At 45.5% G+C, this 25,575-nt stretch overlaps 1 protein-coding gene across 5 annotated transcripts in view; it reads left to right on the top strand.

Moving 5' to 3' along the window:
* The window catches only part of AsnRS-m (asparagine--tRNA ligase, mitochondrial), a 34,414-nt gene extending 9,106 nt beyond the window's left edge, over positions 1–25,308 (top strand). For 3 of the 5 annotated variants that reach the window (XM_089565775.1, XM_089565773.1, XM_089565777.1), the window contains 9 exons: positions 4,383–4,523; positions 5,435–5,515; positions 7,295–7,410; positions 9,277–9,409; positions 11,944–12,080; positions 16,161–16,224; positions 16,572–16,709; positions 18,011–18,135; positions 25,110–25,308. In XM_089565775.1, coding sequence (XP_089421901.1) covers positions 4,383–4,523; positions 5,435–5,515; positions 7,295–7,410; positions 9,277–9,409; positions 11,944–12,080; positions 16,161–16,224; positions 16,572–16,709; positions 18,011–18,135; positions 25,110–25,254 — 1,080 coding nt within the window. In that variant the 3' untranslated portion in view covers positions 25,255–25,308. Of the gene's footprint in view, positions 1–4,382; positions 4,524–5,434; positions 5,516–7,294; positions 7,411–9,276; positions 9,410–11,943; positions 12,081–16,160; positions 16,225–16,571; positions 16,710–18,010; positions 18,136–20,295; positions 20,416–25,109 lie in introns of those variants that run through there. The other 2 variants (XM_089565774.1, XM_089565776.1) reach the window with 2 other exon arrangements.
* Positions 25,309–25,575: the final 267 nt, after the last annotated feature.

The raw sequence follows: 25,575 nt of genomic DNA, 5'->3' as shown, positions 1-25,575 counted from the left end.
CCCTCCCGTGGACGCTTCTCCACTCCCTCCTTTCTTCGGGCGGCCAGTTCGGCTCCTGCCTCGGTCGACGCTGGTCGCACCCTCATCGGCTTTAAATAAACGAAGTCTTAAAGTACCGTGTGCGTCTTTCGCTGCATTCAACACAGCGACCGGACACGACAGTGGCGACGAGAAAGTGGATTCGACCCGCGCTACGCAACGCTATTGACAAGCCATTGCTACGCGAGGGTTTCCCAATCAGATACCAGAATTCAACGGCTCATCGTGGTCATCGTGGGTTGGACGCCTTCAGTTCTACTTTGAAGCTAACAACATCACAGACCCAGCCTTGAAGAGGGCCAACCTGCTGACGCTGTGCGGGGAGCAGACCTACGATACTGTCTGCGCCCTTATTCAGCCAAGCACACCAGCGGCAGTGTCTTACGACGACATCGTAAAAGCGCTGCAAAAGCACTACGACCCAAGGCCATCCGAGGTCTACAGCCGGGCTCGCTTCCAACGACGAGATCAACTGGGAGCAGAAACTGTGAGCGCCTACGTAGCCGCGCTCAAGAAGCTCGCTGCCGACTGCAATTTTGGAACGCTGTCGACAACAGCTACCGGGCAGGAGGGAGACGCAGCTTCTTCTGCTAACACCACCATGCTTCCCTTGGACGTGATGTTACGCGACAGATTTGTGTGCGGACTGAGTGACGAGTCACTGCAGCAGCGCCTGTTCGCTGAGAAGGACCTCACATTCAGCAAAGCTTACGACATCGCCGTTCGAGCGGAGAGCGCCGGTCACCAGCAGAGAGGGATTCGCCGGAACACCGAGCCGGTACACCAGACAAGCAACCAGGTGCGCAAGCCTTCTGTTGTTGTAAAATCGGTCAAAAAGGCACAACGCTGCTGGCGGTGTGACGACCAACACAACCCCCAGGGATGTCGATTCCAGTCAGCCACGTGTAATTTTTGCCACAAGCGAGGGCATATCGAAAGAGCATGCATTACGAAACGGAGACTTGCCAAGATAAAGTCACCTTCCCAGCCTAATCACAGCGTCAACGCCTCAGAGAATACGCCGCTATCTGATCTCCATGGAACAACATCAGCAACACCATCTGTGTTGTACGACCTGAACACCATGAATCTCGGCACGCGACCGAAGATTTTTACAGAAGTAAGCGTACATCACCAGCTGATTAAGTTCGAGGTGGACTCCGGCGCAGCCTGTACTCTGATCAGTGAGGACACGTTCCGAACTTCATGGCCATCTGACGCACCCGCCCTGCAACAAGACGACACGCACCTGCGAACGTGGTCAGGACAGAATCTGCCACTATTGGGCTCTGCCAACGTGCAGGTTAACTACAACGGCCAGACCCATACGCTACCTCTGCTTGTTGTGAAGGGCACAGGATCAAGCCTTCTAGGGAGAAACTGGTTTTCTCCACTAGGCGTGATGATATGCGGCATACACCAGACGCCGAGCCAGAACATGGTTGGTAAACATCAAAACGCCGATGCGCTAAGCCGTCTGCCACTAGACGCAACTGTTGACGAACCATTTCCACCAGGAGACGTTCTGATGTTCGAAGCACTGCCAGAACCTCCGCTTACAGCAGGCACAGTTGCAGCATCTACGCAGAAGTGCGCAGCTCTCCGGCTAGTTTACACAGCTGTTCAACAAGGCAACGTGCATAAACTCAAAGGGGACAACTTCGACGCTTACCGCAGGCGAGCTACAGAGTTGAGCACCCATCGCGGCTGCATCATATTTGGGTCCCGAATTGTGATGCCGAGAGAACTACGCGCACAAGCTATGTCTCTCATCCACGCCGGACATCGGGGCATCGTTGCAATGAAAAAGTGTGCCAGAAGCTACATGTGGTGGCCTGGCATTGACAACGACATCGAAACAGTGGTGCGAGAATGCAAGCCTTGCCAGAGCAGCCGGAGCGCCCCGCCGAAAGCTCCTGTCCCAGAATGGGAAAAGCCAGACACACCATGGCACACACTGCACATTGATTTTGCAGGACCAATTGAGGGCTGCACTTTCCTTGTGGTCGTAGATGCCTACACAAAGTGGCTTGAGATAAGGCAAATGGGACAGACGACTTCGGCAGCAGTCATTGACAACCTCCGATCACTATTTGCAACGTTCGGCCTGCCGCGCAAGGTAGTGTCGGACAACGGAACACCGTTTGTGTCTGCGGAGATCCTCAAGTTTTATCGCGACAACGGGATCTCCTCAGTTACATCGGCCCCCTACCACCCAGCGACAAACGGACAAGCCGAGCGCACAAAGCCAGCGCGCCTCCACGCGTGAGCGCCGACCCCCTGCACGATACCAGGCAACTTTCTAAGGGGGAAGGAAGTGTTGTGTCCCCTTATTGCTTTTGTGTGTGTGCGCCCCCGCGTCCTCCTCCTAACGACAGTTCGCATCCTCCTCCTAACGACCACTCAATCCTCCTCCTAACGACCACTCGCATCCTCCTCCTAACGACCGCTTGCCCCTCGTCGCACGCTGTCGCCGGATGCCCCCCCACGGTGCGCCCCCGCACCCTCCTCCTGTTCTGGGAAGCCACTCCCTCCCGTGGACGCTTCTCCACTCCCTCCTTTCTTCGGGCGGCCAGTTCGGCTCCTGCCTCGGTCGACGCTGGTCGCACCCTCATCGGCTTTAAATAAACGAAGTCTTAAAGTACCGTGTGCGTCTTTCGCTGCATTCAACACAGCGACCGGACACGACAGTAATCAACTACAAAAATAGCTTGTAGTGTATGTACATGACGCCAAGTTTGAGGTCAGTGAGTGACCATGTTCATATGCCAAGAAACTCAACTACATCCATGTAATTTAATCCCACTATAACTCCTCAGTAAGCCTGGACCATCGTCAGTAAGTTTTACATTACCTGACTTTCACCTTCTGTCCTAAAAAAAACAAAGCTCAATTTCGCTCTTTGTTCTGACACATGTACTACACTCCATCTCACAAGCTGTTTGCAGCGCTATGAAGGCTACGGCGATCTGAGTCAATCGGAACGCCGTGCACTACAAAGCGTGTTCCTCTGCCCCCTTGCCCCGCATTTGGTGGCTCCATCTCTGGGATGGAAAGAGCACCAGTCTCCAGATGCTGCGTGCAGGAAACTCGGCCCACTACGGGTGCCATGTTTACGAATGGTGGCGCATCACTTCTCCGCAGGACTCCGCTGCGTTATGCTCGTGCGGACTTTGCTAATTAAACCAGGTAATAAAATGCTCGCGGTACTTGCGAAACACAATCCCCAACTATCTTTTCAATCATTGCAATAATTGCTTGAAAAATGGCCACAACACTGCACAAAATCTGAGGGACTATTTATTGTCTTCCTTGGCCCTGATTGGATGAGAGAGCTCTACTTTTCACAGTGCTGCGAACAGCTTGTGAGATGAAGTATGTAGTCGGATGCAACTCAAGAACAAAGCAGCAGATTGCCCTCAAAGGAGGCCCTCCAGTCAATAGCGTCGAAGTCGGTTATTACTAGGCTAGTCGGTTATTAGCATGCTCTGGCATTTTTGTGCTTTCTGCTAGCTTATATGAAAAGCGCAATGATGCAAGACTATGTTTACTGAGCCAGTTTTTAAGTCTATGTTATTAATTTGGAAGTAGAAGGTGTGATGGCAGAAAAAAAAATAAACAGCTGCTGTGCCTGTGCTTGGAAATGCTACATATTCAGACACACAGTGCACACTTGCACTGTACTTAACCATGCTGCTTTTGATGGTCAACTTTTTGGCGTATGCAGAAATTTTTGTTTATTTATTTATTTATTTGTTTATTTATTTATTTATTTATTTATTCACGTTGCCTCACAGGCTCCAAGCATGGAGTATTGTGTGAGGGGGGGATTACATAAATAGGGGTAATAACAGGAGCATGAATGACATGATTATATAATGCTGATTGACTGTTAGTACTCATTAAACAGTAAGAACATCATTACACAATGCCAACTGACTGTTAGTACTCACCATAAAACAATAAGAACATCATTACACAATGCCAACTGACTGTTAGTACTCACCATCAAACAATAAGAACATCATTATACAATAGTTATTGACGCGTCAGGGAATATGCCTATTCCCTACCACGTGGGCTGGGATGATACACCCCAGTTGCAGTAGTCAGAACTGTGGCTATGTCCACAAAAAACGAGGAAAGCAATGAACAGATTTTTCGTATATTTTTTTTTAACTTCATTTTGCCTGAGAGTACAATATGCTTACATCAAGGTTTTCAGAAAACTTGCTGGAATAATAATTTATTGCAATCTAAATTTTGTTTGAGGTGGGGCTCAAAATATGTTGACTAGCGTCTAAAAAGAAGGAGTTAATGACTGCTGTTCATCCTGTATGCAGGGATACCCATTTCGTGCTCGAAAGATCTATGCCCCCGAGTACGTACGGAGTCACCTGCACTTCAGACCGCGGCTGACCACAGAGGCAGCCCTGTTACGCCTCCGCAGTGCAGCCCTGATGGCAGTTCACGCTGCATTCCAGGCATGTGCCACTTCTGATTCTCCCACACTTGACCCATGCTATATTAATTGTGAAAGCAACTGTATCATGAGCTTCCCAAAAGGGCTCAAAACTAGTGGACATTTCTCTGCAGTGCACGTTGTCTCCTTGTGGTGCCTTGTCTAAAAAGGTTTTGCAGGTGTCTGCATGCTAGCTGTTTGAAATACTGGGTGTCACACTAACTGGGATGCAGATGAGGCACAGACAAAGCTGATTACACTGTTGTCATGTGCTTATTCTCTGTACTAGTCGTGGTGGTGCCGTGTGTGTCAGGCTCTGTCATATGGCAAAGAACAGGCCTTTCAGCTGCTTTCTCTTTTTGCGTGTGGATTTGTGTACGATTGCAAAGTCACCTGGTTAGAAACGGTGTGGGCTTCACACAGTGGTAAACGGGTACATCGTCCATGCTTGATCATCGCTTTATTTATTTTCTGCTGCAAGAAAGTCACATAATTATTCTTTCTGCGCACCTGTGAGTTTGAAGGTTTGAAACGTAGGTTGCACAGCTTGCATGCTCTTTTTATTGATGACGGTGCTTTTAGTGGATGCTTGTGTAATATGTGCCATGGTGGACAAGTTGCTTACAAATGTGATGGCAGGTGCTATAGGTGGAAGGGCTGATGTTTTGAGTTGATCTGATTGGCAGAAACAAAAAATGAACTAACTAAACACGAAGGCGTGAAGACAAAAGCACCACCGCACAGCAGTAAACAATTGTATAATTTGGGCATAAGCTGGGCCTGCTTACGTGGTGAAATTACTGTCCAGAACTTGTTTTCAGCATTAGAGGTAAGCGTCTTTCTTGGAACCATGTGTTTAACCCCAGTACTTCAATTGGATAACATTGTTGTCTGATTTTTGGTGAAGTATACATTCTCCTGTTTCATTTCCAGGCTCAGGGCTTCTTTCATGTCCACACACCCATCTTGACATCCAATGACTGTGAAGGTGGCGGGGATGTTTTCTCTGTCAAGGTATCTTTTTCTTTTTTTTTTATTCAGCACATTTCTTTACCTCATGCTTCAGGGTGCAAGAAAGTTACTGAGCTCTGAAATTTAATTTAAAGCTCTAGTGCATAGGTGTGATTTACAGGTACTTGTTATTGGCTTAAGAACATGATGTGATCTGCACAAACCATTGTTATGCATAAGGCCCCTTGTTTTCTGTGGCAGAACTGAAAAGAAAGAATCCAGACATAGTAACTAGGGTAACTAGTGCATAAAGACCAGTCAGGAGAGAAATGACAGGACACATGCTGTTCTCACCTCTCTATGTCTTTTACGTAAAATTCTATGCTTGGATTCAGTAACCAATTAGCCTAATTAAGAGCCTTGCCTGAGAACAAAGAATCTGCAGTATTCTGCAGAGAGCCTTTTGCATAGCAGTGACGCTGTGCTGCCGCTTCTTTCTTTGCTGCTTCGTGACAAGACATCACTGGCTTGTTTAGTGCCTGCGAAGGTAATGGCGATCACGGCTATACCCTTTTGTAATGAGTGGGCAGTGGGGCGTATCGCATGACCAAGGCAGAAAAATGGAAGTATTGAGAAAAGGAAACTAGAAAATCGTCCACAGTGTGCTGGTGGCAAAGACATTCACACTAGAGCCATTGTTGAAGCTGCCAACACCGCCACATTGCACCGAAGCTTTGCCGCTGCAGATTGCAAAATATTACTGGCCTCTTTATTTGTTGAGTAGTGACAGTGAGACAGAAACCATGAGCTGTTTCTTGACATTGATTGCTGCATCATTCCTAGCTTTAGGCAGCCTGCACATATAGTTTCTGTTAAAGACAGCACAGATTTGCACTACTTATTATCAGGGCATCTTGTCAATCAGTTTCAGTTCTCTTAAATGCCAAAGAGAAGAATAAATCAAGAAATTGCATGTTTTGGCCATGTGAAACATATACCATTAGGCTGAAGTTATTTATTTTCAAACTGTGGCACAGGACAAATATTGCGGCAATGGCAACAGGGTTTGGAAGCTAGATTTCCAAACATTATTGAAAATTCAAATTTGTCTCCGAAATTGAGTCTGACTTGAGTTTCACATACCATACAGGTTCTTAAAGTGCAGAGATGAAGATGACAGCACCCTAGAAAGTCCTAGAAAGCCTAGAAAGAGCTTGCGCATTGGTGCACATATGCATGGAGAATCCGCCACCCGTGCCTCAATGTGTTACTTGTCATTTTGCTACTGTGCATGGTTGAAATAAATGTTTCACTTTTTTGTTGGTGTGAAATCTCGAGAAAGAAAAGTGTACCACAGGGCAGGACAGAGGAGGAGCAGACAAGACGTGTGCCGACTTACAACTGAGGTTTATTGAAAGGAACGTTCTTTTGCGAATATTGATGAGCTTGTGCACTTATTGGTGAGCACCACAGAAAAACACAAAGCAAACATTACACTACATTGAGAAACCTTAGCCTTTTCCTTTTATAAAGATGAATCGTGGTAGCACTGATGCACATGTTACTGCTGAATCTTGCAACCTGTGATGCTTTAATGTTCTTTTTTTCTATAATTGATATTTGGCACATCCAAGCACACGTTCTTTTGAACATCAGGTGACACTTGTTTTGGATGCTGCGTGTGGCCAAATTTGCGTCACGATCAGAGGTCAAAGAATTGTCACACTTGAGCTAATCGTCATGAAGAAATTGCAACTAGGCCGCAGTTTTTTCGATCAAATTCCCAGTTTTTGCGGTTCAGTGTGCATGAAAAGCATGGCACATGTTTTCCTTCAAGTGCAGTCTGTGAAGCAACAAGTAGAAGAGTCTGAGACCAGCAAGGGTTCCGAGGAGCAGTTTTTTGGAAGACCTGTCTTTCTGACCGTATCAGCCCAGCTTCACCTGGAAGCTGTTGCTATGTGGGTATCACTCCGACAGTGTGCATAAAAAAGCAAGTGACTAATGCACTTTCAGTGATCGGTTGTTCTTTTAATGGTAACCTTGTTGCCTAGTTCAAGTTGAAGAATGTTGAGGGTATTGAAACAAGCCTAGATTCATGTGTAGGTAGGCGGTTTCAAACATGAAATTGTGTAATTCTCATGAAATAATAAGACCGGGAACTTTGGCCTTTTTTTTTTTTTTTTGCAGCATTCTGATATTTGGGGAGCATGTTTTTATTCATGAAGAAATGAACAAAACCTGCTCTGAAGGGATAATTTGCATGGCATAAAAAGATGACTTATATAAAGAAGTGTCATAATATGTGTGTTTTCAGTTCTTTCTTTTATGTCTCAGTGAGCACTGATGTGCTTATTTAATTTGTGCATCCACGTGAAAGTAAATAGCAACTTTAATGATGATAACTGCTGCTTTTTTTCTTTTTGAAAAAGTCAGTGATGGGGCTTACAGTCCATATTTATCCTCATTCTCCTTATCTTTATGTGTTGCTGTAAAAAAAAGAAAGAATGGCAGTGTTCCAACGTTGGAAGTTTTAAACGCAATCCTGCAGTGTGCTGAGACCATCGAATGAGATCCGGATGGTATACCAAAGGGCCATTGAATTGAGAGCAGCAAGCAGTCTGCTCCTTTGAAGAACAAAAACACAGCAGCAACAGGGACAAGAGAGAGGGCGAGACCTGCCCTGCCCTTCCCCCTTTCTCTCTTTTCCCTGTTGCTGCACTGCTTTTGTTCACGTATTGTATCAGCTCGCTCAGCGCACCGTATTACTGAAGGCTGCTCTCTTGCTCCTCTTTCTCACTGGCTTTCTATTAGCATAGGAATGACCAAATTTCACTGAACAAAAATGGTTGTGAAGCTCGTAGTTTCTTGTCCAGCTGGTTGGAGTTAAATGATCTGTGAATTTTCTTTCCCGTATTGGTGATAGGAAGATATGCTTTGATTTTGAAAGACATATTTTAGTGGAATCATCATGTGCCAAAAAGTCAGTACTAGGCTTCAGGGAAAAGAAAGGAGGGCAAAGCAAATGGGCACAGGACTTGGCAGCACAAAACATGAAGCAGTGGCAGCATGGTGGTGACAGTTGCTGCAGCTTCTTGGGGGCTGCATACAGTGATTAACATGCTGGGGACTTCAGTCCGCTCAATGGTGTGTCATGCGTTTCTAGTGTTGCCTCTTGAGTAATGTTGACGTAGCCATTAATTCCATATTTTAATGTTCCATTTTTTTTTGTGCCCTCTGCTGTAGTCGACTTGACCAGATTGAGGTCATGTTATGATCATAGTGTATATAATTTATAGTGTATATATAATAGTGTATATATAATTCGGGTAAATACGGTAACTTGCATGCTACTAACGAACTTATGACATGGTTCAGAGAGAGGCCAGGTAGCCTGCAGTGTTCAAACCTTATTTTGCCTGTATTGTCTGGTATAATGTGTTGTTTGGAGGTTTCTTCATTTGGCAAGCAGACCTGCTTTAAAAAGTTGTGTTAGAAAAAAATTGCTCTGCGTCATTTCAGCGTAAATTAGCAAAGTACAGTCATTGTCAAAAGTATACAGCCCAAGCGGTCTGCTTCTGAGCCCTGCAGCGCGGCTTCTCTCGCATACTCGGGGACCCTAATTTCATGAAGGTGGGAGGATTTTAAGTTCTCAACCTCCCAAGCTTAGGACTGACAGATGCGCTTAATTTAGAGCCCCGCTACACTGCTTCGAAGCAAACCCATTGGGCTGTATACTTTTGACAAAGACTGTATATATGTTTTCTGCACTGCACTTTGGTTGTGTTAGGCAGTAGCAATTTAAGAATTTTTTTTTTTTGCTCCAGGTCTTTGTCTAAAGTTTACACAGTTAATCCCACATTTCGTGCTGAGAACTGCAACACAAGGCGGCATGTCTGCGAGTTCTGCATGGTAGAAGCTGAAGAGGCCTTTGTCACTACTCTGGATACTCTACTGCAGGTGAGTTATTTCCTCTTTGCTTGAGTAGCAGGTAGATGTAGTGGTGCCTGATCATTCCAGACCTCTAACAACAAGGGTGGCTGTTCAGTCTAGTTGATGCTACATTTTTCTTTGAGTAATATGCACAGTAGAAAAAGATAAAAGCAGGACAGTTCATGCGCAGGTGTTACTTCTGACCATTTATTATTACATGAACCAGTGCACAAACTTGTGCAATCACAACTGGCAGTGCTGTGCATACTGAAGTAGGAAAACTGTGATCACAGGTATGCAAGCTCCTTCTGGGATGTAATAATGGTTGGGATGGACATGCCGCTGCCCCATAAAACAATCTGTTATTTCCGCTTTGACAATTTCTCAAGTTATCTAAGCAGCATTCTACCAATAAAACTGCTCCTTTGGTGATGTGACTAAAAAGGAAAAGCAGCATACAAATACTTCAGCGTCGATGTGAAGTCCATTGACTGAAGTTTCTTTTTCTTTTGAAAATTAATTGCTGTGCAATGAATTGTGAGCTGTACTTCAAACCTATGAAACTCTGACCAAGCCAGCATTGTTACACTGAGTCTGTATGCTTGTATTGGGCTGTAATTAAATAATTTGAATTTTCATTTTATTTTTGCACAATAGCAGTTAAATCTTATATGTATCAGGTAAGATGAGGATCTGGCTCTGGCAGTGTACTCAGTTTAGGGGCACGTTTGCAAAGTACTGTGCACATTATTCTTGTTCAAATGACACAATGTAGACATTATTCGAGAGCTTAATGTATGTTTTCTCGGTCATTCGGTGATGGCGTCAAGACATTTGGGGTGGGATGGCTCGGAACAGAAAATCGAGGGGGAGAGGGTAAAGTTCTGGGCAGGCGTGATGCCTCTGTGGCAGTGCTCTTCATAAAAATAAAATAAATAAACAGAATGCAGCAGGCCCCCAGCGACGGGTGCAAGTGCAGGCTGCACTATCATGAATTGTCCTTGTCGGAGTCTGAACGAAGCGCATGCCAGATTTTCCTTTGGCTCGCCAAATTTTTGGGAGTGGCGACCGGCCTCACCTTGGCACTGTCACTGCAATCAATATGCACCACTATAGCACAGCTATATAAGTGACAGCAACAGCTGTGATGTTACTGGGGGCGAAAGTAGTTGTTTCATCGACACAACATACGCAAAAGACAAATTTGGAGAAACTGCAGCTATTATGAGATTTCTGCTTGAATTGGTTTTGTTCTCCTGGAGGAAAAGTGCATTTGTTGAGTTGTATTCATTTGGCAGCCTTTTAAAAAATATAGCGAAATGCGAAGATTTCAATCACAAATTTCCATTAAGCTTTGCACTGTACCGTATCAAATATTTTTGTCACTGGAGGTTTCACTAAAAGCTGTCTAATATATCAAGTTTCTTCAGCCAATTGTTAATAGCTATTGTTTAATTGCCGAAAGACGCGGGTTCGATCCCAGCCGCGGCGGTTGAATTTCTTTGGAGGAGAAATTCTAGAGGCCCGTGTACTGTGCGGTGTCAGTGCACGTTAAAGAACCCCTGGTGGTCGAAATTCCCGGAGCCCTCCACTACGGCGTCTCTCATAGCCTTAGTCGCTTTGGGACGTTAAACCCCATAAACTTTTAATTTGGATATTTTATGATTCTAGGAGATGTAAAGGAGAAAAAACTACAAGCCTGCTGTGTACACAGCATAAAAATTTTGCATGGAGAAACAATAAAAGTAGTTCTAGCAACATTTGGGAGGAAAATGGACTCTGATAACCAGAATAACCAAACGTACTAGTGAACTTTTTGAAATTTCTGTGCCATATTCTAGTAAATGCCACTAGTGCACCGAATAATTTAATATTTTTCACTCAGTTCATTTGAAAAAACTTGTTCTGAAGTTCTAATTTTGTAATTGCACCCGAGTTTTCTGTACGACATCGCTGAGCTTTGTTGAGCTTCTAGTGTAATTTTTGTATGCTGCTTGGACACAGAAACCTCATGATCAGTTTCTCCTTGCTTGTCTTAATCCGTTCAGCAATCCTTTTTATTCTTTGAAACGATAATTACTGAAAAAAAAAAAAATTAGTTTTTGTTTCTGGTAGCTTTCTGCATTTGAATTTGACAGAGGAGGAGGAGGAAGAAGAGGAAAGGCAGGGAGGTTAATTGGAAGAATAATCGGTTAAATTTGGCAGATATTTTGGTGTAACAGTAGAGATCATATATTTATCAGCAGCATGAACACAACACAGTAAGAAGAAGGAGAAGATGCATATGGATCGCAACCAACTAGCCCGGCAGATGGTGTTATTCTAGTAGAGATCAGGCAGACGTGAACAGAGGTACAGCAAAACATTTCGAAGTGAGGGTCACATTAAGTCCCCCGCATGCTCCCTTCATTTTTAACATGATGAATATGTCAGTAGTCCTGTAAATTTAGAAGGAATGAGAAAATATCCATCATTGCTGTCAATGACAGGCTCTAGCCTGTCCAACACACCTGCTTTACACATCCTTCTTTGCTCAAGTGCTCTGTGCTACAATCATGCAGAGGACGGAAGACACCATGAAGGCAGTCTTCACCAGTCTTGTCAGTTCATCCCAGCAAGACATAGCTACAGTGTTGAGAAATTCCCCTGCGGGTCACTTTGAATCTGTACAGGCCGCATTGGATGAGCCTTTTGCCAGGTTAGTCTTGGGAGGTTGTGCTTCATTCCGTAAGTTGAATGTTATAGTTGCCAATGAAACAATGCTGAGCAGCAATGTCGGCTGTGTTTGAGGGGCTGATTTGTAACACCTGCTGTGCTTGGTCTTACATAAATTGTTCTTCTGAATTGTTGCAGTTGGACTACTTTTGCTAAATTTGAATTTCAGTATTGAGGTAGCCATGCTAGTTTGCTGCCAAGATAAAATTTCCTCCTTTGGCAAAAATACATCCCAGCTTCATCAGTATCTATGTGACTGTTCAGCAAATGTTGCCATTTCTTCAAGGACTTCTCATTTCATGGGCAGCTGCCAGTGGCCACCATCATGGTTTCTAAAACCTTGTGTTTGTGCAAATAATGCCAGACATTTCCCTCACTATAATTTATGCCCTAATTTCTGTTCACACATTTCATGATTTTTACTGCCTTTTTTGTACATGATGAAATAGTAATTGAGAACAACAAATTACTACTATCAAATTCTACTTTTACCACAGTTAAGCTTACTGGTACTAAAACATGTTCTAGTAAAGGAGGCCCAACTTGCCGGGCTGGCCAAACCAAATCAGTCAGCTTTATGCTGAGTTCGAGTTATTATATACACAATCCTCAGCACCCCTTATATCGGCGTGGTGAGAGTTGTCACCTTACAAATAAATACAACTCCTGAGCGTGCCTTCACTGAGCTCTTCATGCCAGTTTCTAGGGGTGTGCGAATATTCGATAATTTCGAATATTCGATCGAATAGCACGGTATTCGATATTCGCTTCGAACCGAATTCTCGGTATTCGAAATTTCGAAGTATTCGCCTCGCGCGAATAGTGTTTCTGGGGCGCTTGCCCGCTTGCTTTATGTGGTTTCAGTTCCGAGTATTGCCGCATAGATGGCTTTTTTTTTTTATCGCGCTTTCAACGCTCGGGGGTCAATCAATACACGAATCACAACCAGGTCGGCGTGCGAACCCAGCTACAAACGAAATAAAGGTGAGGGCGACGCGCTCTTGCGGAAGATCCTGCGTTCTGTCCGTCTCCGAGCCTCCGCACTAAGGCTGCCATAAGCCGCGTCGCTGCCACCGTGTCGAGGCAGACGCAAAGAAGGAAGAGCACAGCCATCGGTCGTCTAAGCTTCAAAACAAGAAACCTCAGTTTACTGTTGTTGTTGCGACTGAGCGAAGGATGAAAAGGAAAGTGTACGGGCCTGCCCACTGGCTCTAGCCGAGCCACCACCGCTGCCACGTGCAGATAGAGGAGAGTTCAAAGATAAGAGGAAAGAAAGAAAAACGATAAAAGACGCGCGTCACACAACGCAACAACCGCGTCCGCCGCGGCGGACGCTGGCTGGAAGATCAGATAAGCACCGAAGCCGCGCCCGCTCCACCGCCTCTCGATTTTTTTTTTTTTTCCGTTAGAGTTGCGGAAAAGATTACCAGATAGGACAGATGCGAAGATAAACACGCAGCCCTACCGCGCTATCGCTTCACCCAGTCAGGTGACGAATCATGCGTACGGAACATGAGCGACCGTTCTCGGCAGCTTTCAAGCAAGCCATCATATTACCGGCGGATGCGCGAAAAACTCAGCGGCAGCGCGGGGACTCGATGTCGCCGAAGTGTATACTTACATCAATGGGAAGGGCGCCTTTAGCGTGTGATAACGCTAAGCTTATTGTGCACCCGTGGAAGATTACTGCCGTTAACGCTCGGCATCTACGACTGGCGTCTTTTCTTGCTATTACTGCTTGCGCGTTGATGGGAACGGAACGCCGCCGTAATCAGGGCATTGAGCCATCTTCGGTGGTGTGCCGAACTCCGTCGCCGCAACTCGGGCACTCCGATACGTTGGAGGCTGAGAGCATTCTTGATGGAAGCGCGATGCTGAGTGCTGCTCGGAAGTACTACCGGGGACAATTTAGCCAGGACGCGCCAGCGGTGCGAATGACGTTTCGCTTGCGGCGCGAGTTTTGTACAGCCGTTTCCATTCTTGCTCGAGGGAATGCTAGTCTGGGAATGTAAAAGTTGTTCTTCCAGTATAAATTGCCAGTAAAAATTGTTCACTCTAGGTGTTAAAATTTTGAAGTGTGGTTTTAAATAAAGCCTCAGTGCAGTGTGTAATGGCATCGTGTGTTGGGAAAATAAATGGTTTTGGAAATGCCTACTGTCACTCAGCCTCTTTTTAGTGCCAGAAGTACTATTCGAACTATTCGCTTCGAAATTATTCGAAGAAAATCGCTATTCGCTTCGAATTCGCTTCGAATCAAAAAACCACTATTCGCACACCCCTACCAGTTTCCTTTACTCCCTGTCTAAACTACTTTCATGCTCTCATCTAGCAACCCTCTTATCCTCTTTTTCTTTCTGTGTGAATCGAATCCCCTTTCACTTTCCTAAAACTGACTTCACCTTGGCTGTTTTTAAATCCCAAAGTGATTCGGATCTCTGTGGTGCCCTCATTTACTATGGGTTGGAGGGCTTGACAATAGGTAAGGGTGTAATGCAAATTCTCTGTTGTGCACAGCAGCAGTTATCATCATGGGATCAAATTTTCCCTGGTAGCTTTTGTCCTCAAGCCAACCAGGCATGCCTGCAAACGACTGCCCTGTGAAGGTGGCTTCCATACCACTGCTAACGATTTGTCAGACAATGTGAAGCTAAGCTAATGCAGGCCTGTCACTTACCAGAGTCACGATGATCAGCCGGTGAAATTCTTTGGGCCTGACACATCACGTCTTTGCGACCACTTGTATGTATGAGGAGAGCGGCCATGTCAAGATGGAGTGGAACGAGCTTTGGTTCAAGTTTTTCACAATTTTATACAGTACATATGACTCTATGACTCTAATATTAATTTTGCTAATACAGTTACAGTCACCTGATCTATGTGCTGCGCTGCCTCATTTAAAGTGTCAGAATCTGGACAGGGGCCCTTTGATATCTACTGCATGCAACAGGATATCTTTTTTAGCATGCTGTGTGTATTATTTTTTGCTAATGATGTGTGGGACTTTGCCCATCAGTGTGCCAGGGACCAAAAGTCATTGTCATGTACAGTTTGAAAAATTGTCATGTGATGTGGATTTTTACCTAAGGCATGGATTCACTCAGGCAAGTCTTATGGCCCCGCTGCGGTGGCTCAGTGGTTACGGCGCTCGGCTGCTGACCCGAAAGACACGGGTTCGATCCCGGCCGCGGCGGCTGAATTTCGATGAAGGCGAAATTCTAGAGGCCCGTGTGCTGTGCGATGTCAGTGCACGTTAAAGAACCCCAGGTGGTCGAAATTTCCGGAGCCCTTCACTACGGCGTCTCTCATAGCCTCAGTCGCTTTGGGACATTAAACCCCAATAAACCCAATAAACCCAACCCGCAAGTCTTATGGAGAAAATTCCAAATGTTAAGGGGACACTGAAAAGAAATTCAACTTGGCCTGTATCATTAGACTACCACATTCTAATGACAGAAAGGCTAGTTTCACTGAAAATGGTGCTTTTTATGAGGAAAGGCCAAAAAATTAAATGCAGGTATTGCTGGCAGCAGCCTTTTTCAAGCTGTAAAAAACTAGTAAAAACTAGTAAACAATTGTTTTTTGTAGATCTCTGGTGCTATGCCATCCACTTTCATCTGCTGACCACAGAGTCCCTTTCGGCATTTTACATCACGAGTTTGAACTGAGTGGTGGGGAAAAAAATGTGCCATCTTTAAATCCAATTTTCTTACCAATAAATTTGTTTTTTGCTGTCGAACGAGCTTCATCATGGTCATGAAAGGCCAAACGCTCGTTTTTATTAACATCACAGAGTGAATGGAGTTATTCTCAGTACCCCATTAATGCGATATTTTGAATGGGGGATCTGAATTTTTGTATCTCATATCAAAATAATTGGTCTCTGTCAAAAGTTCACTCATTAAACAGTGAGCATCAGCCTGCGTTCAACAGGGACTACGGTCGTGATCCCCAGTGCCCAGTGCCGAGGTTCGGGTCAATGGCACTTGACGCACATTGTTGCGGCCTGCCTTGAGGTTTTACTTATTGCAACAGAACAAACCTTGTGTGACTGTTTTTTTTGTAGGATGACATACAGCGAGTGCATCAATGCTCTGCAGAGTGCAAAAGATGGAATTCAAAGTATTGAGGTAAGTTGCATTGTTATTACTGAGCCCTACAGCTTTGTTACATTTGAACGCGTATACAAAAAGTGATGTCTTTAGAGCTCGTGTGTGTGGACTATGTGATACTGCAGTGCAACAATGTTCACATACATAGGCCTTACTTGCTCTGGCCATTTTTCTCTACCCAGGTATTACTGTATGCGAGAAAGCGCCATTATGTCGCGAACATTGTAGCCTCTCATTTTGATGTGCTTCAGAGATCTCACAAATTTTGTTCTAGCCATGAATCTTTCCATCATGACAGAAAGTTGGTCTGCATTATCAGCAGAGCGTTGCATGTGGCCATGTTGGCTATGTTGTCTGTTTTGCAGTGGGGTCAGGACTTTGGAGCACAGCATGAAGAATACCTGGTAAAGCAATGTGCTGGTGGGAAACCACTGTTTGTGACACACTTTCCTTCGGCATTGAAGCCCTTCTACATGAAGCGCACAGCGGATGATACTGGCACAGTAAGTGTCTCCATTCATGTGGGCCTCCAAGTGAATTTTTTTTCTGCAGGGTGTCTTTGTGTATGCAATTGTTTGAGATGTTTGTTCTAGGTCTGTTATCACTCCACATCATGGAGTTGGACAACCCCTCTGTGATCGTGAAATATATCTTGAGTTTTTCATCTGAAAGCAGCTCATTGACTATGAAAGATATAGCAGTGGAAGAACTCCAAGTCAGTTAAATGTTTATATTTTCCCGAGATTTTCTTTTGTTTCACTCATATCAAAATGAGTCTGCTATAGACCTATGCTTCTTTCTTTAGGTTCTCTTGTTAGGTGGTCAGCCCAAACATTCATATGATAAGAGGCTAAATACATAAGATGGTCAGAATTAACCCAGAGACCTCCACTACAGTGCCTCTTTCTGTATTCCTTTGTTTACTCCCCCCCCCCTCTCCCCTCCATGGTGTGCTTCAGGTCACGGTGTAGTTCAGGTGTCTACCAAGAATGAGATAGTTCCTGTGCCTTTCCATTCCTCGTAATCAATTGTTAATAATATTATAGTAGAATCCTGCTGTTACGTTTCCGGGTGCTACGCTTGAAAGCAATCACTTCAAGGGCCCCATTATGCAGAAAATCTGGCATCGTCAACGTTGGCCATGCTTTGGTTGTGAGCGACAAAGCTATCGCTTTAAAATTTGCTGTGATCGGCTGGCGTGGCAGCTTGGCACAACTGATTGGTGTAGTGGTGCCGGCATGCAGCAGCCACCAGAACTAAAACGAGCCGAGGAGTACCGCAGCACAGCGCCATGGAAGACAAGACAGAGCCATTGCTCAGCACCGTTCGTGTTCATGCCAATCGTGCACAGTTACTTTCACTGAACGAATCAGTTTTCTCTCCTGGCAGTATCGCAGTCAGTCATGGCTTGTGTTTTACCATGCATTCTTTGTGTTCACCTCGCACTCTTCTGAGTAACATGATTTCATGTTGTAGATCAGCATTTTACTTGCGATCTTAATTACATCACTTAATCGTGATGCCTGCTACACCTACTAGGTTATCACTTCATACCCTTAATGTGGAACTTTAGTGTCCTCCGAATTTTTTTCCACTGAAGCCTAGGAAGTGGCCAAATATGCACTGGTGGTCCTGTAGTGGAATCAAGCACTTGATGATCAGGTGCAGCCACACAGTTTTGGTAATGCTTCGTTTTACATGCTCCTAGCCGCCAAAACAACTCGGCGCCTCAGATGAGCTTCATCAGATGCTCTGCGCAGACGTCTCAAAAGCTGCCATATTTTTCCTTGCGTTCCTCGAACAGGTTGAAGGATTTGACCTGCTAGCACCCGTCGGAGGTGAGCTGTGCGGAGGGAGTCTCAGGGAAGACGATGCCACGGCTCTTGCTGAACGAATGCAGGCTCTGGGAATGGCCGAGGCTTTCTCCTGGTAAGGCAGTGCTCTTACCAAGAACAGAATTCTCCTGCACAGTATTCACACAGTCGTTCGAACTCTTCATCTCGTGCAGCTAATGTGTGCTCAGAAAGAAAGAAGCTTTTTATACTACAGACATGTACAGGGCCAACCACTCTTAAAGTGAAAACGCGAGCGCGTGGCTGCACTCTTTAGAGGGCCACTGCTTGCAACAAGCCACTCATAGCACCAAAGTGGTGCTGAAGATGGACTTGGACATGGTGCTTTGCGTCATCTACCACTTTGCTTCGATGCGTGGCCCTATTGGATGCAGTAGCCCTCCAGAGAGCATGGACATGTGCTCGAGTGTTTGCACTAAGAGTAGACGACCCTGTATAAGCAGTCCAGTTCCAGCCTTCCAGTGTTACGACCACACAGGTATAGCAGTGTGGCCACATTCCAGATGAGCTCCATCGTACTAGTGAAACTGCAGTCTGGCATGTGAAATTAGATGTCTTTACTTGAAACCACACATTGGAATATCCTAGAAAACCTATGAGTTATACTATAGTGCCTAGAATACTGCTAGTGTGACGAGCGCAAGGGCTCCGCTATGGGAGAGGATGGCTGCGTTTCCGATGAAAGCCCACTGCAGGCGACAGATGGCGCTGCTTGTCGGGAGGGCACTGCCACAGCAGACGACGCGGCACTTTCGCATCGTAAAGTCACACGTTTGAAAGCTGTTGCTGCTGTGCGCCCGTTATTGTCTGCCTTGTGTCCGTATCTGCTCTTCACCGAGGCACAGGGTTAATGTTTGGTGCCACTTCATCACGTGCTATCGACACAACATGTCCAAACCAAAGAGACAGAGCAAGGAGAGAACGTGTTTCGTCCCGCTGTGTACAAGTGGGTACCGTTCGAATAAGCAGCATGTTTCTTTGTTTACTGCTCCCACCGACGCTGCGCGATTGCTGGAGTGGGAAAGACTGATAAAAAGAAAGGACCGGCGGTTGACACCAGCATCCGTGGTGTGCGAGAAACATTTTGAGGAGCAATACATTGAACGTTCATTCAAGGTGACTGTGAACGGCGCGGTGAACGAGATAGCTCGAGAAAAACCGCGTCTAACACCTGATGCCGTGCCAACATTGTTTGAGCAATATCCCAAGCATCTAGTGCCCAAAAAAGCACTCAAGAGAAAGGTGAGGAACCTTTGTTTGCAGGAGCCTACTCCAAAACGGCGCCGAAACAAATCTGAGCCGTTCGATGTGACCGATAGCAGTGCAAAAGATAATATTGATAGTTCTGCCTGTCATGACGATGCCGCTGCCGGCATCAACCCCGTCGAAAGGGTCGGTTCAGAGAAAGAGTCACCGCGGCCGTCGCAAAGTGACAGCCAGGCTGTACAGCTGCCATCAGCCGAGAGTGGCCACCCATTTAGTGATATCTGCATCCCGATTGCATGGATGAAAGTCCCAAGTGCGTCCGGTGAAAATTTGTGCTATGCTTTGTGCGAAGCCGAAGCAAATAATTTCGAAACTTTGTTCATTGAAAGAATGGTTACATTTAGCAAGGCCTTGCCTGCAGGGGGGACTGTTTTAGCCACTGTGCACTTGCGAGGAAGGGAGCACAGCAAGCAGGTGCTTACAACGCGTAGCGAGGCAGAATTGCTGGTACAGAAAGTTTCTGTGATGGTCCTTTGCTGTGGGAGTGGCATAAAGCCAGTGTCAAGCAAACATATCCAGTACAGGAAGATGTACTTTGCAGCAAGGTGCTTGCTAACAACGGAAACTGAAGGAAGTTCCTGTGCCCAATGCAAATACCAGCGAGTGCTTGCTCAAAACCGAATGTGCAGGTTGAAGAAGCAGAAAAGGACCAGCAGTGAGAAAAATAAACGCCAGAACATCTCCCGCAACTTGAGAAGGACAAAAAAGAAACTTGCCAGTGTGCAGGAACAAGTGGCTCGAATGAAAGAAGAAAATAAATCAATCACCGAAGAGGCTCTAGAAGCTAGGATTCGGACTCTCCCTCAGAAACAGCAACTTGCAGTCAAGAACTGCTTCGCGGCTGCTCAACGAAAATCAGTCAGAGGAATGGCTTACTCTGACGAATGGATTGTTGAGTGCATAATGATGCGGATGCGCAGTCCCAGACTTTATGAACATTTGCGGAAAGAAAAAGTCATGGTACTTCCAGGTCGAACCTGCCTTAAGAAATATCCACAACGCTTCAAGGGTTGCTTTGGACTGAATCCTAAAGTGTACGCTGCCCTCGGGGAAAAAACAAAGGACATGGATGCCTTCAGCCGTCATGGTGGTCTCGTAATCGACGAACTGAAGTTGTCAGAGCACCTTGACGTGAAATCTAACGGTGAGTTTTACTCCCATGTCCACAATGCATGAAATCATCGGTTTAATTTTCAGGTGCCTAGTTCCAAAGGCACATTCCAATTTAACTTTAGAAAATCAATGCTCAACCTGAATTGCTGCATAGGTAAAAATTTGGAAATGGCGTAAGAAAGAATACAGGGCTCAGTATTATCCCATTTTTTTTTTTGCAATTCAGGTGGCATTGAGGGTTTCGTTGACCTTGGCGACCAATCATCAAGTGACCAAAAAGGCATTCTGGCGGACCACGGTATGATTGTACTGTTCCAGCCATTCACAGGTAAGCTGTTTGAAATTACATTTTCTAGATGTACAATTTTAGCACTTGCCAGCAACACATATCCGTATTATTCTCACTTGCCCCTGTTTCAGGAAACTGGACGCAGATACTTGGAATTTTCGCTTCCAGAGGGAATGTGAAGGCGCCAACTCTTGCAAAGATCCTTGTAGAAGCCACTATTCTTTCAGAACAAGCTGGCTTATTTGTAGACACTATAACATGTGACGGCGCCAGCTGGTACCGGAGCATGTGGCGGCGCTTGGGTGTACAAGGTGAGATTGCCATGCAGATTTGTGTCATGTGGAGAAAAAAATAGCCAGGATAGAACAATATACGGAATCTTTACTGTGCTCATTATATTAAGCCTTCGCTTGATAAGCTGACGCTGTAGCTTGTATCAAATATATTGAAGTATGTTGAGTATTCATCAGTGTAAGGATGATCGCCCTAAAGATAACTGTATGACTTCGGTAAAGTTTAGGAGCGCAAAACAGTTATCACAGTACCTCTTCTTTAATAGACAGCTGTATAAATTTTTTGTTCTGTCGGTGTTCAGGTGAATGTTTTATTTCTGTAAGTATTTCCTATGTAGACTCCTTAATTTGGTAATATGTCTATCCACTATTTACTACTGTCGTTGTTTTATTAGTACAGTGGAACCTCGATTATACATCCCCCGGTCATGCGACGACCCGCATTTTACGACGAATTTGTGCGGTCCCGGCAAAACCCCCATAGAGACAATGCATTAAAAACCTCGGTTATACGACGCAAATTTTAGAAGGACCCCGCTTCGTACGACGTCTGGCTTGGCTCGTACCGTCCGTCAAAAAAGGTCGTCAGCAAACGCAGGCCGGGATGTGCCGTATTTTCGCGATTCTAACCCCCCCTCCCCTATTTTCGGAAAAAAATTTCGGAAAAAAAAAACTTTGCATGCGAATCTAAGCACCCCCTTTTTTGCACGGAAGAGAGCGTTGCCGAGGCCGCCAAGTGCACTTGCTCTCTTTTTCGTCGAGCCTGTGCAGTCGGAGTCCCGAGGAGGCGCGGCCTGCGCGTTGTTGTTGTGACTGAGAGAAGGATGAAAAGGAAATTGCACGGGCCTGCCGACTGGCTCGAGCCAAGCCACCACCGCTGCCAAGTGCAGATAGAGGAGAGTTAAAAGATCAGAGGAAAGATAAAGAGAAAAGATAAGACGCGCGTCGCGTCGCAGCAATGGCGGACGCTGCTGAAAAAGCAGATAAGCGGGCGAGGCCGCGCTGCCAAAGCGAGGACAGCGGCGTCTACGGCGCTTTTTGTGTTGCTGTGTTCCGACACTACAAGACAGATGGCGGCACAGAACTGTCTGCAGCTATTTTTCTTTTGAATGTTTCCTAAATAAAATGTTTTTTTTTTCGCGCCCGTTTCATCGAGATTTCGCCACGAAAAGAGGGGCCCGGAGGGGGGGGAGGGGGGGGGGGGTCAGTTTAGATTTTTCGAATAAGCACCCTCTCTCACTTAGGGCATCGCGATCGTGTAAAAGAGGGGGTGCTTACAATCGAGTAAATACGGTAGGCACACTTTAGCCAGCCGATAACCCGTGCGCCTTAATCTTTCCACCTATCAAGAAAACCGCGCAAGCGAGCCCCTGCCCCGCTGCTCACGGCAGCCTCAACGGCCATTTTATCTTGTTTGTTGAAGACTAGCCCTGTGCCGGCAAAATGTGCTTCATTTGTGTTCCGAAAAAAAAAAAAAAAAGATGCCGATGAAGTTCAGCTTTTAAAAAATATCACGCTTGATATTCGATTATACGACACCCGGATTATACGACGGTTTCGCGCGGTCCCCTGAACGTCGTATAATCGAGGTTCCACTGTATTTCCTTGTTATATTTCTAGACGTCATGTGAAAAGCATTCAGTTACTTATAGAAGAAATCCAATTACCACCTTTTTTTTTAGTCTATGCAGATGGCCGCATCAAGAACAGCACACAGCATCCTGTGGACCCTACAAGGCAGCTCTTCTTCGTTTCCGATTTTCCTCATTTAATTAAGAATGTTAGAAATGGATTTGTTCACAAGGGCTATTTGACACCATCTGGCCCAGTTCACAGTGGAATAATACAGGCAGCCTGGGATGCAGATCGTGACAGCGTAACTCTAAAGGCCATGCCTAGCATTACACATGCACATATCAAGCCCAACTGCTTCGATAAAATGAAAGTCAATCTCGCTTTTCAGCTTTTTGGGGACGAGGTTATCAAGGGGCTCTTTGTGCACAGAAAACATGTCACCTCTCAGTACAAAGTAGTGCAGCCAACTGAGGATTTCATTCAACTGTTCAACAAACTCATCTGAGTTATGACAGCAAGAGTGAGCACGAGAGCATTAAAGCCTGACAGTCCAAATGTAACGTTCATGCAGGAATTTTTAGACTACTTAGATCAGTGGGAGGCCAATGCTAAGCCAGCTGGAGGAGGCTTTTTGACCGGAAGTACAGCTGCAGGGCTGAGGATCACAATTAAAAGCACTCTAGAGCTGTTATCCCACCTCACCACTGTTGCAGGCTTCAAATACCTCTTAACTGCACGTTTGAGCCAAGACAAACTTGAAAATCTCTTTGGGATAATCAGACAGTCTTCAGGATGCAACGACCACCCTACTGTATCACAGTTTCTGATAACTGTCAACCTTTTGTCATTTTACAACCTTGCAAGGTCACCAAGAGGAGGCAATTGCTCTCCTGCAGTTGTTAAATCCCTTTTAACTACTGCTGATGTGCCTGAAGTGGCAGGCAAGTCCTTTTCAGAAACACTGGACAGCCTTCTCGACAGTGGAAACATTGACGAAGCAGAGAATGTTTTTCGATCCATTCAGCTTGAAGATGACCATGAAGGATATTCTGAAAAAAAGAGCAACTCAGCTTTAGTTTATTACGCTGCAGGCTACGTGGCTAGAAAAGCTGTTGCTAGAAATCCGTGCACCAGCTGCGCAGCCCTGTTGTGCACCACCCGAATAGATGCACAGAACGATGCTGACTCCTGGTTCACAGCTCATTTTGATAACGGTGGGCTGATTTATCCAACTGATGACTTAGCAAAGGCTGTAAGGGTCATGGAGGATGCATTCACTGCTTTCTTTAGTAAAAATAAGCTGCACGAAGGCAGCATGCAGGAGTTTGCGCAGTGTCTGCACTCTTTGACATTTCCTCAGCTAGGGTGTCCCGAACACGGAAAAAATACTTTAGCAACTGTGCTTAAGTTCTACATTCTTTTGCGACTTCGATTCCTTGTGAAAGGTTTGAACAGAGAGCGTCAAGGACAAAGGCAGCGGCAGAAGTATTTGAAGCTGCGGCACTGCCAATAGTTCAAGGTAAAGCTGAAAAGTCGAATGCCGGTTTGCATAATTTGTATTGAGCTTGTGTATTTTGTATTGTGTATTTGTACTGTCTTGTGTTGAGATGCCGAAAAAAAGAGCTCTTTCTCTGATGAAATAAAAGCTCAAATCGTTCCGGGTACCATTTTTTATTCCCAGATTCTTGGCCGATCCCCCAGAGTGGGTATGTGCCATTCTGTCGTAGGCTACAACAACAACAACATTCCCAGATTATTGATATGTAAACACACATACACGCACTAAACTGTATGACTAGGCTGATAACTGCTATCGTCTGCTTTTTCACAGAAATGTCAAAGCAGAGAACAAAATACAGAACAAAAAACGGAACCTGGCACGCGCACAACGCTGCGTTTTGCCTTCTGTAAATATAAAAACAAAAGACCTACAACATTTTCACTCAGCAGTGCTGACAGAAACTGTTAATAACGCCTACGAAGATCCGGCGGGGTAGATATCAGTGGTTAAGACGAACATTCTCCGAAATATGTTGGCATCCGGGACGCTTACAGGCAAGCGGGCACACTGGAGTGCTGAAGCAGCACACTCGCGCCTAGCAGCGCCCCCGCACGGCCGGCGGCGGCTTTCATTGCCATCCGAGCCATCCAAGCGGGCGCCCTCGGCACACTAGCAATATTCTAGGCACTATAGTTATACTTCACAACACGCTGCCATTTGCTTAATCACATTTATCTGACTTGCGCTGTACCGGCTTTTAGACCAGTACATGTGCGCCTTCAGAAATGTATTATAGTTTAATTGATTTTTTGTACTGCAGCAAAACACTTTGTGCTGTGATGCCAACGAAAAAAGAAAAAGCTTTGGCCATGCAAACATGCAAGCGCTTAATCTTACAAGGGTAGACTATCCTGGCTTCCCTATTTCCCTTGGCACCTCCACTTATTGAGAGGAAATGCTCCGAGCGAGAGCAGACTAATGATTGTGTGGCATATTCCTTTCTCTTCCATCAGGTACTTGGACCTTCGAAAGTATGGCTCGGCACCACATGGAGGATTTGGACTGGGCTTTGATCGAATGCTGCAGTACTTTTTTGGTATCAAGAATATCAGGAATGTGGTGACCTTCCCCAGGTGGTCAAAGCACTGCTCTATGTAGATAGTTGGGGTGTCCTCGTTTTGACAATAAGAACGTCTTTTCTTTTTAAGTCAACCAATGTGTGTCTGAGTGCCGTCCTTCACCTACATCTGTGCCATTCAGTGGATGGCTGTCTTTAGCGCTATGTCATCAGTGAAGCTGCCTGCCAGCACCAAGCTCCTACAGTAGTGCCACGCTCGACTAAATTTAGTACTCTTTAGTACACATTTAGTACACAGGTGCCTTGAGCTTGTTTTAATCATGTACAATTGCAAAGAGAGAATTCGTGTGAAGGCCTCAGGTTTGTTGTTTGCTAATGACAGAATTCGTGTGAAGGCCTCA

The sequence above is a fragment of the Amblyomma mixtum genome, chromosome 1 (assembly GCF_055824585.1).
Source record: "Amblyomma mixtum isolate Tamu chromosome 1, ASM5582458v1, whole genome shotgun sequence".
Classification (NCBI taxonomy): domain Eukaryota; kingdom Metazoa; phylum Arthropoda; class Arachnida; order Ixodida; family Ixodidae; genus Amblyomma; species Amblyomma mixtum.
This window is presented reverse-complemented; position numbering and strand designations above follow the sequence as displayed.